Source organism: Carcharodon carcharias, chromosome 3, assembly GCF_017639515.1.
Source record: "Carcharodon carcharias isolate sCarCar2 chromosome 3, sCarCar2.pri, whole genome shotgun sequence".
Classification (NCBI taxonomy): Eukaryota; Metazoa; Chordata; class Chondrichthyes; order Lamniformes; family Lamnidae; genus Carcharodon; species Carcharodon carcharias.
In genome coordinates, this window is record NC_054469.1 from 194,912,340 (window position 1) to 194,928,721 (window position 16,382).

At 40.3% G+C, this 16,382-nt stretch overlaps 1 protein-coding gene across 2 annotated transcripts in view; it reads left to right on the plus strand.

Moving 5' to 3' along the window:
• mrs2 (magnesium transporter MRS2) overlaps positions 1 to 11,529 on the plus strand; it is a 32,805-nt gene extending 21,276 nt beyond the window's left edge. Inside the window, exons 9-11 of one of the 2 annotated variants that reach the window (XM_041185007.1) lie at positions 2,309 to 2,426; positions 6,679 to 6,792; positions 7,827 to 11,529. In XM_041185007.1, the coding sequence (XP_041040941.1) occupies positions 2,309 to 2,426; positions 6,679 to 6,792; positions 7,827 to 7,895 (301 nt within the window). In that variant the 3' untranslated portion in view covers positions 7,896 to 11,529. The remainder of the gene's footprint in view (positions 1 to 2,308; positions 2,427 to 6,678; positions 6,793 to 7,826) is intronic. The other variant, XR_005942669.1, reaches the window with a different exon arrangement.
• The last annotated feature ends 4,853 nt before the right edge of the window (positions 11,530 to 16,382 follow it).

Sequence of the window (16,382 nt, forward strand, 5' to 3'; positions counted from 1 at the left end):
GTGTTTGCCTACCTAAATGTCATGGGTAAAAGGACTAGGGGTGGCACCTAAATTTTTTAGATAGCACTTAAGTAACTGTTTTATATATAGAAATGATACATGAATCAAAAGGTAATGAAAACTGCCATTTGATGCTATTATTTGGGGTTTTAATAATTTACTGTAGTGTGATGAGTAGTTGATAATGTGCTTGGTGTTTTCATACACAAACAGCATTCGAGATATATACTTGAAAGGGAAAAATTTGCAGATCAATGAATAAAGGGCAGTGGGGTAGGACTAATTGGATGGCTCATTCAAAGAGCCAGCCTAAATACAAAGGATCAAATGCGCTACTTTTGTGCTGTATGATTCTACGAAACTGTTCCTTTCATCACTGTATTCCATAAGAAACAGAATTTCACTCTCACTGATTTTTGTAAAAACCCATCTGGTTCACTAATGTCCTTTAGGGAAGGAAATCTGCCATCCTTACCTGGTCTGGCTTACGTGTGACTCCAGACCCTTAGCAATGTGGTTGACCCTTAACTGCCCTCTGAAATGGCCTAGCAAAGTCACTTATTCAAGGGCAATTAGGGATGGGCATCAAATGGTGGCCTTGCCAGTGATGCCACCCCATGAAAGAATAAAAGAAATCTTTGAAAACAAAAACAACCTGTGCAATTGGTCCCTTGGATTCCTGGCAATTATTTTTAAGAATGTTCAAAGATTTTAATTGGAGATGTTGGTCTTTTTAATGAAAGAACAGTCTTTACATTCTTGAAATGTTTTGAAAGTTTACTCCCAACTTCTTAAAGATGTGGTTGCAAAGATGGTATAATTGGGGGAAACCAGTAATTCTGTGATTTGTTGAGATGTATATAAAGCTGAATTTTTTTAATCTATATAAAACTGAACATTTTTTTTCACAAAGCAAGGCTTGAGGAAGTAAAACAGTGATTCAGTGTTGGTAATTATTGTCAATATAAAGACAATGTGATAAGTAGACTGTGCTCCATTGCTGCCATTATAACTGCCGACGATTGTCTGTTTCCGTCCACTCCTTTTATGGTCTTTTAATTCAAATCTGTAGCTTTATTCCTTGCCCCAGTACTTGATCTTCTCTGTGGACCAGAGAGAGAGAGCCGGATAGACAAGCTTTTGTATCTGATTCTTCATCAACATTCACCCACACGTGCTTTCCAGAAAAGGATCATATAATATTGATTGCAATCATTTTCACTACCTGCATAATTATCTCTAAAGCTTGTGGGCTCCTTCCCGACACTGTAGAGAGCTCATGCTATCAGTTATCATTTGCATACCTCCTTCATTAAACCTGATATAGTTCCATGTCTGCACTCCCTTGCTTGCTCTTAAAATAATGCACTTTACACAGTTCTGGGATTTAAAATTCTCATCTTTCATGTTTAAATCTTTCTATTCCTTTGCCTCTTCCTACCCATCCCTACAGCTCCCATTGAACTCTGCATTTCTTTGACTCTGGCCTGTTTAGCATTGCCCTCTCTTTGCCCCACCAGTGATGACTGTACCTTCAAATAGGTTCCAAGCTCTGCAATTCATCCCCTACTTTTCCTTCAAGACCTTCCTCATCAACCAACCTTTTGGTCACCCATACCTTCTTAATTCCTCCCCCTCGACTCTTTTTCTCTGCCCACTTCTGTGAACGTACTACAGAACGTTTTTTCATATTGAAAGTGCTATGTGAATACAAGTTTTTTAGGTGGCCTTAGAAATCGGGCTGACAAGATCAGTTGGTGTTCCCAATGTCCTAAGCCTAGAAACTAGTTGTTTCCCTGGATGTTAACATTATGTCTAACCTGATAACAAGGGGGGAAAACAATTGCTGTCAATTGGAAGTTATTTTCTCTGCTCAGTGGCTACAAACTTTATCCTACCTCGGTATGCACTGGAGATCATTTACATTTTCCCTATGAAGAAATAAGAATGAAGAAGTAAATTCATGGCTAGAAAAATAATAACATGCTGTTCCTGGGGATTTGATAAAGAGTTTGGCATAGGAGAAATGATGTGGCTGTCCATTTGTCCTCTCAGCAAATCACCAGTCATGTTCATTTAAGCCTTTTGAATAACAATTTTTTTTTCAAACATGCTCAGTTGTTCAGCATAGCATAAATGGTGTTTGTGAGTAAAGTGAAATTTACTTTCAAAATATTGCATGGGTAAATTGAAAATGTGATATTTAAAGGAACTCCTGTAGACTTGATGCTCATTGTGTTGTTTTACTATAGAGCATGCTCCTATGGAAGTCAATGAGTGTGCACAAATTAATTTTGGTTTTCTACAGCCACCGTAATGTGATGATGCGTTTGAATCTCCAATTGACAATGGGAACGTTTTCAGTTTCCCTCTTTGGAATTCTGGGAGTTGCATTTGGCATGAATTTGGAATCTTCCTTTGAAGAGGTGAGAACCACTTAGTGTACAGTCTTCCCAGCTGACATCACCAATGAACTGGTGGTCCTCATGCCATTATCTTGCCAGGCTGCTTTTCACTGATTTGGGTTGCAGAAACAGTAATCAGCTGACCATATTATAGGTCATCTTTGCCTGAGGTACACCTGTTCCTGCAATGCCACTTGGTTGCCTGTGAGAAATTGCAAGTAGATTAGATTGGAAAGGATGGAGCTGCAAGTTGAATGTGGGTTTATGTTAGGTTACTGCAATGTGAAGTCACGTATATTATTCTGCCACTTATTAGCATGATGGATACATGTGGAACGTTTGGCCCACCCACTGGTTTTAATGTACAATAGACATTTTGCCTCTGGAAGTTGGTGTTTCCAGTTTCCCTTTTTGGAATTCTCGCAGTGACCTTTGATAGAAAAGAAACATACTTATAGAAGCAAAACATAATTATAAAAGATCCTTCCAGTACTAGAGTGGAAAGAGATCAGTCAGAGAAAAGATGAGATTCAGTAAAGATGCTAAAACACTCAACCAAAGATGAACACCAAAAGTTAATATATTCTGAATGATTTGTACCTCAGGTATTTGCAAATGAAGATTGAGCAGCATGCCCTTCTCCAACTAGAGTTAACCAAAGCAAATCTAAAGAATCATAGAATCTTACAGCACAAATAAGGCTATTTTGCTCATTGTGCCTGTCAACTTGCCCTTCCTTCCTTTTTTACCTTTTTCTTTTGTTTCTTTCTCGCTTGGGACAGGTGATGGGTGGTTTGGAAAGGGGCAGTGGCGGGTGCAAGAAAATGTGGCCCACGGTCGTCAGCAACTCACTTCACATGCCCATCACCATTCTCACAATATGTTTGCCTTGCTTCCTCACTCATCCATCCCATCACTTCTCATACGACTTCAGCCTGCCACTTACTCCTCCACTTCCTAACAGCCCTATAGAAACAATCTATGGAGCCCCTGGTTCCTCCCCTCCCCTTACTTCCTTGTTGCTTGCTGTTTCATTTACAATAACCATACACCAGAGCCTGCAGTTTCTCCTTTCATTGACTCCACAGCCTCTTTCCACCTATTAGTATCTCCTCTCCTCCATAACTAGATCTACTTCTGCCCATACCCAGGCCCCTTCCCTAAACCATGCGATGCCTTTAACAACCTAAAAGGACAAACTCCTTGCTTTTGCCCATTCCATTAATTTTTGTGTTTCTTATAAATGCATTAGGGGTAAATTCTATTCCTCATCTACTTGTGCTCAGCCCCATTCCTATTACAAAACTAATCACACAGTGACAGCCCACGTCTCCTTCTGTCATGCATGCACCCACTTTGATTAATAGGGACTGAAATTGCACATACACCTCATAGTTCAATAACTTGCTCTGATCCTACCTATTCTGACATGGTTGTCATGTAATCTTTGTGTTATATGTTACAATAGCAATAGATGGCAATGTTGAGACAACATGCACTCCAATACTATTGGAGTGTGGGTGATGTTTATTTCTTATCTGCAAAAAATAAGACAATTTTATATTGTAATGAACATCACATCTTACCAGAATAATAGCATCTGAAACCTATATATATTTTCTCCAAAGAAGCTTTAATTCTTTACAGAGGCCCTTTGATGCTTCTTAAATTCCATTAACCTGACATATCTGCTTATTTAGGATTCCAATGAATCATGGAATGGTTACAGCACAGGAGGAGGCCATTTGGCGTAGCATGATCATGCTGGTTCTCTGCAAGAGCAAATCAGCTAGTCCCATTCCCCAGATCTTTCCCTACAGACCTGCAATTTTTTTTCTTTGCAGGTACTTATCCAATTTCCTTGTGAAAGCTATGATTGAGTCTGCCTCCACCACACACTCAGGCAGTGCATTCTATATCCTAACCATTTGCTGCGTAAAAGAAAATTTTTCCTCATGTGGCTACTGTTTTTCTTGCCAATCACCTTAAATCGGTTTCCTCTGTTTCTTGATCCTTCTAGCAATGGGAACAGTTTCTCTCTATCTACTCTGTCCAAAACTTTTATGATTTTGAACACCTCTATCAAATACCCTCTCAACCCTCTCTTTAAGCTTCTCCAATTTATCCACATAACCAAAGTCCTTCATACCTGGAACCATTCTCATAAATCTTTCCTGCACCCTCTTTAAAGGTGTCAATCTTTCCTGAAGTGTGGTGCTCAGAATTGGACATAATACTTGAGACCAAATCATTTTATAAACATTCATCATAAAGCCCTTGCTTTTGTACTCAATGCCTCTATTTATAAAGCCTAGGATCCCGCATATGCTTTCAACCACTTCCTTATCGTACTCTGGTAACTTCATCAATTTGTTGTACACATACATCTTCAGATCTCTCTGTTTCTGCACCCCCTTTAGAATTGGGCCCTTTATTTTATATCATCTATCCTTGTTCTTCCTACCAAAATTTATCACTTCACAAATTTCTGTATGAAATTTCATCTGCCATGTGTTTGTCCATTTCAACAACCTGTCTATGTCCTCTTGAAGTCTATCACAGTACTTCTGAGTTCTGTGTCATTTGCAAATTTTGAAATTGGGCCTTGTACACCCAAGCCTAGGATGTTAGTATATATTAAGAAAAGCAATGGTCCTGGTACCAATCCCTTGGGAACCCCACTATATACCTTCCTCCAGTTTGATAAGTAACTGTTCACCATCACTCTAATTTCTGAAAAAAGGTTACAGATTGATCTTGCTGATCTGAAACAAATGCTGGAGAGAAAGGAAATCTCTAAAATTAAATAGGTGGATGCAAGTCATCCACTGTCTGATTGTTTTACAAAATGAAATGCATATACGAATAAATTGTTAGAGGTCCTAAAGGAGGGGCATCTCACAATGTAATGCTTTACGGCTAATGGAGGTTTTTGATTTAATTTGTTCTGAAATTTTGGTTGTGCACATAAGCACTAATTTTTATTTAAAGTTAGACAAGGGAATCTGTTAATTGTGTGCAGTTGGTGGGCATTTACTGGACAGAAAAAAAAAGTGGACATTGACTAAAAGAATATTTGTAGGATGGTTACAGCACAGAAAGAGGCTATTCGGCCTGTTGAGTCCATGTTCATCCTCTGCAAGAGCAATTCAGCTAATGCCTCTCCCCTGGCATTTTCCCCATGATGTTGCAAATTTTATTGTGACTTTTGTTTGAGGATGTTTATGCTTGTAATGTACGACTCTGTAAATAACTATAAACATGCGTAGAGATTGGCTCCAGTTCTATCCTTTACCAGCTTGCTTTCTGGATTAGAACATCCATCATCATGGAGGTTGCCCTCAGTGTGAAAACAGGATATCCTCTTTCTGAGGACTGCACATTGGTCACACTTACCAATGTCATTGACAAATGCATCTGCTACAGGTAGAACGGTGAGGGTGAGCCCAAGCAGAACTATGTCCTTCAGGACTTGGCCAGTCTGGTTAGTAGTGTTGCTACTGAGCCACTTTGTGTCCTTGCTACCCTTGGTGCTTCTTCCAAGTAGTGTTCAACATGGAGGAGTACTAGCTCATCAGCTGAGGGAGGGTGGCTGGTGATAATCAATATGAGGTTTCCTTGCATGAGAATTCATGGGGTCTATTTTTGATGTGGAAGATTCCTTGGGTCACTCCCTCCCAACTGTATACCACTGTGCCCCTACCTCTGATGTATCTGTCTTACCGATGGGACATGATGTACCTAGGGACGGTGATGGAGGAGTCTGGGACATTGTCTGAAAGGTACATTTCTGTTAGTATGACTATTTCCAGCTGTAGCTTGACTAGTCTGTGGATCAGCTCTCCTAATGTTGGCACATTCTGAACAATTTGAATTATGAATATTAAGGTGAATAAATTTGTGAACATTGTAATTGTATCATTACACAGCATAAAACTGCATGTCTTCTAACTCACTGAGAGTAATGGCATGAGATCTGCTGTCTATAACTGCTGCTGCTGCATAAAACCCAGAAATCAGTAATAAATTCAGTATCATTATACATGTATTTATGTGCAATTCAACAATGTTAACACTGATCAGTAAGATACTAATGCAATGCATGCTACAAATCAGTAATAGAATAAATATAAAATGTATCCCCAGTAATGTTTAGTAAAGTTTAAAACCTTCATTATAACTTGCGGAACTGATAAGTTACTTAATAAAACCACGTTGTCAATCTGGTCAATCAGCATCAACCGTGAAACAATTTTCTTTCTTTTGTTTTCAGGACCCCCGGCTCTTCTGGTTGATAACAGGAATAATGTTTCTAGGGAGTGGGCTAATGTGGCGACGCTTACTATCCTTTCTGGGTCGACATCTTGAGCCTCCAGCACCTCCACCGGTATGTTTCACTTCTAGTTATAGAATTTAACAAGGGTCCATTTAGCTTGTTATGCCTGTGTCAGCACTTTGAAAGAGCTCATCAATTAATCAGATGTACCCCTGCACTTTCCTCATTTTCTTGCAAATTCATTCTTTTCATGTACTGTATATATTCAATTCCTTCTTGGCAGCTTGCTGATCAAAATGCAAGTGTTTGCTATGTAAAAATATTTAAATACAAATTGTTTAAGTGAATTATAAAATTTAATTTCACATCCAGACTTGTTGACAAGAAAAATAATCTGTCCCTAATGCAATCAAGTTGAAATTGATAACTCTTTACTAAGTTGCTTTGTTATACATCCTTGAGATATGAGCATCGCTAGCAAGGAAATCCTTAGTAGCCCTTGAGAATATGTTGATGACCCACCTTCTTAAACTGCTGCTATTCCTGTAGTGCAATGAATTTGATGGGTTATGAAATTTGCATTTAGCGTGTTGAGTTTTAACCAATGCTGTTTTTATTTAAATCATTCAGGTATGAAGTTTTTTTTTCTTTTGGTAAATTCTTTTGATTACGTTCATGGGTGTGAGTGCAATAATATAGAAGATTTGAACTATTTGTGACACATGTCAATATCGAGCATTTCTAGTCATTTGCACATAGATTAAATTCAGCTTAAAGTTTCCTTTACAAGTTCCCAATGATATGCCTTATCCCTAACCTCAGCAGAGTGCACTACAATGCATTAATATTGATTTTAGCCATTATCAGTGAGGACTCAACCTGGTACTGAATTCTGAGTAGCAGAGTTTCATGGGTTTATAATTCTATGACCTAGATTAAGTACTTGTCAAATGTGTAATAATCCACTAGGCCACATACCTTTCCCTGGTGTTGAGTTTTAATTAGATAATTACATCATGGCAATTTAGTTGACGGTCAGCGCAAATTTGCAGCATTAGAAGGAAATGAATTTCATTAAGGTTGATTAAAATCATCTAATTGTGAATTAATCAGAAACTTCTTTGTCTTGTTTTGCGTTGCTCTAGATGCCATCCATCCTGAAAAGATCACAGCTGACTGGTGGAAGAATAGACCTGAGACATGGCTCCAAATGAACTTGCAGCTTTGCCAGAACATTCATAACTGTCTGCGCAAGCAGCATATAGTAGCACAGCACTAGAAATATAATTCACACACAATACTTGCAAAGCCTTCCACAAGCACCAATTTGATTTTTGAAACATAACTTATGTATTGTGGATCAAAGGGCCGATGCTCTGAGGACTCGTATAAATCCACAGTAAGCGCAGTCAGCCTCAACTTCTTGTGGCATTACAGCATAAAGCCTATGATGATGTAAGTCATAAGGCAGTTGAAAAAAATGAATTTCACAAGCAATAATAATGTGCTGTCCGCACTGAAGTTAATTAACTAAGGGTTAATATTTTTTGTCATCTATTCCTTGTGTTAAAAGCAACATGACATCCACACCTTATTTATTTTTTCATAATTCATTATCCAACACAGAAGTGCCTTGATGGTAGTAAGTGTGGCCTTTGGCACCTCCTGTATCACCATTTTTTAGCTAAGAGTTGTAGATAGATGATGTACATTCCAATGTTTGCCAGTCCTGCTGTATAGCAGCTAGGAGACATATACAATTGACTTTGGGAGATACTAGCCATTTCACAAAGCCCCCCCCCCCCCCCCCCAACTCCCATTTGATCTTGTCCCCACTCTCAGAATCAATTAGCTTTGGGAATTTGATGCAGGAAGAATGGTGGCACAGGTTGTGTATATATTGCAGTGTCCTGGTTGTTGAAGAATGACTAATACTGCTCTTTTTAAAAAAAAATCTGTTGTACTGTATGAATAAAATTTAAATTCGAGAGAAATATTTCCCTACATCTGTGCTAAATGTAAACATTCAATATCAATTAGCTTTATATCATCAGAGGCTATATGCAAACGCTATTTCCAAAAGCATAAAACTCCAGTCGAAATTAATGACTATTAATGCACCACTCTTGAGTGTTTGGCCTATTTTATCAAGTCAGTGAGTATTTTGACACTAATCATGATGTAGTTATGTGCACTAGTACAACACAGGAGACCATTTGACCCATTATGTTTGTATTGGCTCTTTGACAGCTATCCTCTTAGTCCCACTCCCCTGCTCTTGCCCCATAGCCGATTTTATCCCCTTCAAGTATTCATCCAGTTCTCTGTTCAAGTTACTATTAAATCTGCTTCTGCCACCAGTTTGGGCAGTGCTTCGTAGGTTAAAATAATTAGCAGCAAAAAATGGTTCTCCTCATCTCACCTCTGACTCTTGAATATGTGTCTTGTGGTTACTGACTTTAGCAAATGGAAATAGCTTTTCCTTACTTTATCAAAACCCTTCATGAATATGAATATCTCACTTAAATTTCCCCTTAACCGTCTCTGGTCTAAGGAGAACAATCCCAGCTTCTCTAGTTTATTCACATAATTGAAATCCCTCATCTCTGATACCATTCTAATAAATCATCTCTGCATTCTCCAAAAATCTTGACACCCCTCCTAAGGTTTGTTGACCATAATTGGGCCTAACTAGTGATTTATAAAGGTTTTTTCACAATTTCCTTGCTCTTGTACTCTTTGCCTCTATTAAGAAATCCAAAGATCCTGGATACCTTTTTAAACAGCCGACTTGCTGCCACCTTCAAAGATTACGTAAACTTCCATTCTCTCTGTTCGTGAATCCCCTTTAAAATGGTACTATTTGCTTCATATTGCTTCTCATTTTCCCTTCCAAAATGTATCAGTAGAGCGGAGGACTATAGAAAACTTCACACTTCTCTGCAGTAAATTTTATCTATCATGTGGCTGCCCATTTCACCAGTCTATCTCCCCTGAAATTTGCTGCTATCCTCTTTGCTCCTTAATGTCTTTCTAAGTCTCAAGTCATCTGCAAACTTTTAAGTTATAGTTTGTGGCCACAAGCCTGCGTCATTCATAAATATCAACTCCTAGTGGACACCATGGTATGCTTCCCTCCAGTCTGAAAAACAACTATTCACCACTACTCTGCTTTCTGTTACTCAGCCAATTTTGTATCCATTGCTGCCACTGCCCCTTTAATCCCGTGAGCTTTAATTTTGCTAGCAAGTCTATTGGGCCTTTTGAAAATCCACATACACAAAATCAACTGCACAACCCTCAGCAAATGTCTCTGTTACTTCATCAAAGAACTCAGTCAAGTTATTCAAATGCAATTTTATTTTAATAAATCCCTGCTAACTGTCATTGATTAAACCCAAGTTTTTCCAAGTGACAATTAACCTTGTCTCCGATTATTATGTCAGAAAGTTTCCACATCACCTACGTTAGACTGACTAGCCTTTAGTCCCCTGGCTTATCCCCCTCTGCTCTTTTGAACAGGGGTATAACATTTGCAACCCACCATTCTCTGGCACACTGGAAGATTATAGCCAGATCTTCTGCCATTTCCAGCCTTGTTACATTCAACAATCTTAAATACATCCCATCCAGAGTGGGGAATGTTCTACTTTGAGTGTTACCAATGTTTTAAGTACTTCCTCTTTATCTATTTTTATTCTGTCCACTTTCTCGACCAGAGTAATTTTTTCGCTATTGAACCTGTGTTTTTCACTTGTTGGCCTCTGTCAGAAGATTTCATGGCCGAGGTAGGGGGGGAGCAGGGGGCAGGGTCATGTCTGGTCATGATGCTTCAGCTATTTGACTGAAGAATTAGTTATTAAACCAGCCTGTGCATCTGCACTCCTAATTCATGACATTTTTACTCCTGTCAGGCATAGTATAGGTGTACAAAATTATCACTTCAGATTTCAGTAAATTGTGATAGTGTGAATGTGAAATTTTCATGGTTTCCATTCGAACTCTGACATCTGAAACGCTGTCATTTTGCTGATCCAACCTTGGGTCATGGCTGAAGGAGCTTGAAGGGCCAAATGCCCTAATGCTGCTTCTAAGCCCTGTTTTCCTATGAAGGCATATTAAATTGTGTGGCAATGGTAAGAGCAATTTTGAAACAGTGTATAATACAACATAGTAATAGTGTAACAGTGGATTCAGCCCCATGTATACAAATCCTTGCAATCCAGTAAACAGATACAAAAAAATCAAAAACTGATGTTGACTTTATCTCAAGAGGGCTGGAATATAAAGGGGAACAATTATGCTTCTGTTGTTTGAGCCACAGTCAGACCCTATCTGGAGCACTGTGGTCAGTTTGAGACACCGCATCTCAGGAAAGATATTAGCCTTGGAAGGGTGACAATGCAGATTCACCAGAATGACCCTGGGGGCTTATAAGTTTAAATTACATGGTTAAATTGCATAGAACATTTGAGACGTGATCTAATCAACGTGTATAAAATGATAAAAGGATTCAATGAGGTAGATAAAGAGAAACTACTTTTTCTGCTGATTGAATTCAGAACAAAGATGCATATCTTAAAATTAGAGCTAAAATGTTCAGGAGTGAAATCAGGAAGTGTGTTTTCACACCAAGTGTAGTAGAAATCTGGAATCTCTTCCAAGAAATGTTGTGCACCCTAAGTCAATTGGAACTTTCAAGTCATAAAATTGCTGAAATTGTTGAATGTGAACATGTTGAGAAGCATTTCAAAAATAAGATTTTGACATCCATCTTCATTTTTCATAATGCCTGTATCATCTTTTTATTAATCTGAATAAAATCTCAGCTCTGAGGGTCTAACTCTACAGTGCGTCACAGTATTAATTGGGTTTGAAAGACTTTTGGGCATTTAAAAGGCAATTTGTTCCAGTACAGCTACAACGCTGACTCTTATCCCCCCCAACTGTCTGCCCCCCTTTGGCGACTAGGTTCGCAGCCGGGTGTCCCGGAGAGGGAGCACACAGTGTCTGCCGGCACCATCGAGGCCTTCTGTGCTTCATGTGACCGTGGGGACTGGGGTACTTTATAGACCCCTTTGATCACATTTTGATTCGATGTCTGTAAATTTTCTTTGAATCTTGTCTTTTGTTTTCACAGTTTCCTTTTAAGGGGTTGCTTTTTAATTTGTTCTTGATTTTGTTAATTTAGTTTATTTGTTTGTAACCAAAAAGAGCTACAACACTTGCATCTACCCAGATATGTGGAAAATTGCCCAGTTAAGTCCTGTACACAAAAAGCAGGACAAATCCAACCCAGCCAATTACCACCCCATCAGTCTATTCTCGGTCATCAGTAAAGTGATGGAAGGGGTCAGCAACAGTGCTATCAAGCGGCACTTGCTTAGAAATAACCTGCTCACCGAAGCTCAATTTGGTTTGCGCCAGAATCACTCAGCTCCTGACCTCATTACAGCCTTGGTTCAAACCTGGACAAAAGAGCTAAACTCCAGGGGCTGAATTTTTTGCTTGTCAGGTGGGCGGGCCCGACCCAATCTCCAGCGGGCGGGGAGCTGATCCCTGCCGGAGGATTGGGCCCCGCCACCATTTTAAGTGGGTGGGCCAATTAAGGCCCGCCCAGCGTTATGTCCACCGGAAAGCGCTATGCTTGCGAAAGAGTGCACATCTCCCTGAGGCTAAATGCTGCCTCAGGGAGATTGCTGAAAGGTTTTCAAACTCCAAAAGTAGAAAAATTAAAAAATCATTAACATGTCCCCTTCTTGTCACAATGTCACACGAGATGGGACATGTTAATAAATTTCACAAAAATTTTAATAAACTTTTTTAAACCCTACGTGAAACCTCATCCCGCCAGTAGATGAGGTTTCATGTTTTTTCAGAAGCCCGCCGGAGCTCCTGGCCTGCCCACCAGCCTTAAGGTTGGACGGGCAGGTCCTTTAATTTTTTCATTATCCTGTCACTGGCCTCATTTGGCCATTGACAGGTCAGCGGGTGGACAGCTGATCTCGCTGTGCCCCTGCTAGCCGACGGAAAAATTCAGCCCCAGAGGTGAGGTGAGAGTGACAGCCCTTGACATCAAGGCAAAGTTTAACCAAATGTGGCATCAAGGAGCCTAGCAAAACTGCAGACAATGGGAATCGGGGGAAATCACTCCACTGGTTGGACTCAAACTTAGTACAAAGGAAAATGGTTGTGGTTGTTGGAGGTCAATCATCTCTATTCCAGGACACCACTGGCGGACTTCCTCAGGGAAGTGTCCACGGCCCAATCATCTTCAGCTGCTTCATCAACAACCTTCCTTCCATCATAAAGTCAGAAATGGGGATGTTCCCTGAGGGTTGCCCAATGTTCAGCACCAATCACAACTCCTCAAATACTGAAGCAGTCTATGCTGAAATGCAGCAAGACCTGGAAAATATCTGGATTGACAAGTGGAAAATAATATATGTGCCACACAATTGCCAGGCAATGACCATCTCCAACAAGAGAGAATCTAACCATCATCCCTTGACATTCAATGCCATTACCATCACTGAATCCCCCACTATCAACGTCCTGAGGGTTACCATTGACCAGAAGCTGAACTGAACTAGCTATATATATACTGTGACTACAAGAGCAGGTCAGAGGCTAGGAATCATGTGATGAGTAACTCACCTCCTATCTCCCCAAAGCCTATCCTCCATCTACAAGGCACAAGTCAGGAGTGTGTTGGAATACTCCCCACTTGCCTGGGTGAGTGTAGATCCCACAACACTCAAGAAGCTTGACACCATCCAGGACAAAGCAGCCCACTTGACTGGCACCCCATCCACAAACATTCACTCCCTCCACCACTGACACGCAGTGGCAAAAGTTCTACCGTCTACAAGATGCACTGCAGGAATTCACCAAGCCTTCTTAGACAGCACCTTCCAAACCCATGATCACTACCATCTAGAATGACAAGAACAGCAGACACATGGGAACACCACCATCTGAAAGCTCCTCTCCAAGCCACACACCATCCTGACTTGAAAATATATTCCCATTCCTTCACTGTTGCTCAGTCAAAATCTTGGAACTCCCTCCCTAATAGCATTATTGGTGTACCTACATCACATGGACTGCAACAGTTCAAGAAGGCATCTCATCAACACCTTCTCAAGGGTGATTAGGAATGGGCAATAAATGCTGGCCAAGCCAGCAATGCCCACATCCCTCGAATGAATAAAACTAATGTTCAATGGTTGAATAGTCCTTTCAATTGTTAACTGCTTACTTTTAGTTTAATGCAATGTCCATTTTCTCTGGCCATTGTGAGTAGGTAATAGCAGTTTGAGCTTTATTTTTCTTACAAAAATCCCACACAGTGTAGCATTGTTTGATTTTTGAGGGGCCAGCAATTGTGTCCTCCAATAAATAGCTGATTGGTAGTTAACAGGCATGTGTACTTCAGTCAGCTGGAGTGACTTGGAACATTGAGAAAACATTTACAGTAATGATTTATCTTTAAATATGTTTAGTTACTACTTAATATGGTTTGGGATTTGAACTAAATCTCTTATCAACATATACAGTGTAATACCGTAAATCAAAAATGATGGGACTGTTACCTTACATATATCAATAGATTCCTTATCCCCTTAATGCCAGCTAGTCCCCTTATGAATACTGTTTGTTGGTTACATTCTTTCTTGCTATTGCCATTATGATGTTTCTGGTTAACACAACTACTCCATCATTGTAATGTAGGAAACACATTTGCGGGCTCTGTAAACAGCAATAAGATAATGAGCTGGCAATTTGTTTTCAGTGATGTTCTTTAAATGCTAAACACCATTTAAGACAACAGCGAGCACATCCCTGGTTCTCTGTAATAGTACATTGGGATTCTGAATATCCACCTGAAAGGGCAGATGGGATCTCAGTTTAAAGGCTCATTTGAAGGATGGCATTTCTTGCAGTGACACTCCCTCAGTATCTCACTGAAGTGTCAGCCTAGATTATGTACCTACTCCTGATAGGGGTAAGGGCTAGAGGGACATCTAATGTCCCAAGTGCTCCTATGTTTGCATGTCATAAAGATATTAATGTATATAATGTTGTTGGAAATTATTTAAAATTGGACTTGTAGTACGGTCTGTGTCTGTGGGCATGAGTGTGTGTGTCTTGATTGGATTAAAGCCAGTTAGTCTGGGTGCTTTGATGTATAATAGTTTTGAAATGTTAAACAGTAAGGTAGAAGGAACATTTCCATTTTGTTGAATAAACCATTCAAAGACTGGGGGTGAAATCTTGCACCTAGCTAGGAGACACCAAGCAATGTTTATATTACTAATAAAAGTGGTACTATGAAAGGGGTTTTATTGTTAGAAGAGGTGGAGTTCAAAGGGCCTGGTGATACAATAAGAATTTGCATTCAAAGGGAAGGCCAGGTATGTACAGAAAAGATTCTTGTGTGTGTGTCAGAGGCATGTAAAATCTAAGCAGCCTGTACAATTGTCTGTAAAGAAAACAAATTGAAAGGGACCTCATTTTAAATTTGTAAGATAAAATGTGCTTTGCCTGGTGTCTGTTTAAGTCTATGGGTTCTTGTTGCCTTGGTGAAGGTTTACCTCGGAGTGATTAATTTGGGGATTTGTTTAAAAGTTATTATGATAGTAATTTGTAGATGTGCATGTGTTTAATTCCTTGTTAAATTAATGCATGTTTAATTTAATTTATATAAAAAACCTCTGGAGGCTTGGTGGTTTCATTTTTGAATTTAGAGCTGTGTCTCAAACATACCAATTGAAAGTATAGATTATGATAGTTGTTTTAAGTTTCCCTCTGGGGATTTTAAATAACTCAACCCTTACCAACTGCTGGCTGCATTTTACCAGGCTGGTGGGGGGTGGGGGGGTGGATGGTGGTGGTGGGCGGAGTATGGAAGGAAAGTCGGCTGGCAGCCAAAAAACCAGAATGAAACCTGCCCCACAGCCATAACACAGATAAATGAGTTGAGAGTGGGACGTCCACCCCTCGGGGAAGGATGTCCCCACCTCAAGAGCTGCTAGCCAATCTGATGTGTAGGCAGCTAGCGTAGTCCTGGTAGTGGCCAGAGCTCAGTAGAAGGAAGGAGCACAAAGGACAGCGATGGCTGCAGCAGAAAGGTAAGTCTCGGACTTTTAGGTTGGGGAGGAATCCAAGAGCCCAAGGAGGGATAGAGTGGTGGTGGGGGGTTGGTTGAAGAGCAGGTGGCAAGGAAGGAAGCAGATGACATTTTGGAGGGGTGGCTCCAAAGCACACAGGGCATCCCCGAATGAGGTGCCCCTCTTCCCGCTGCTTTTTATCTAGGCAACAAAAAACAGACTGCCAACTGCTGCCTGCCTTCCCACGCCAAGCGTATTATGACATGGGGTAGCATATTATCCTGGTCAGTAGGCTTTTGTACAAGCCTAATTGACTTTCAATTATTGATTTAAAAGTGACAGGTGGGCTACCGATTTCAGCACCCGTCGACCTTGTGTATTATGCAGATCAGCTGGTGGCGTATTATGGTGGCTGGTGGTGTGCTCCGGCCCCTCCCCCCAAAACATGCCTGGCAGGGGTCATGAAATGCAATTGAACTGTTGACTGAACGCTGGGGCTGCAAATGGAGCAATACTCCCGTCCTGCAGGGGGCGGTGTCCTCTCCCCACTGCCCCATTGGCTGGAGCCACGGAGGAGGCGGGGTCACT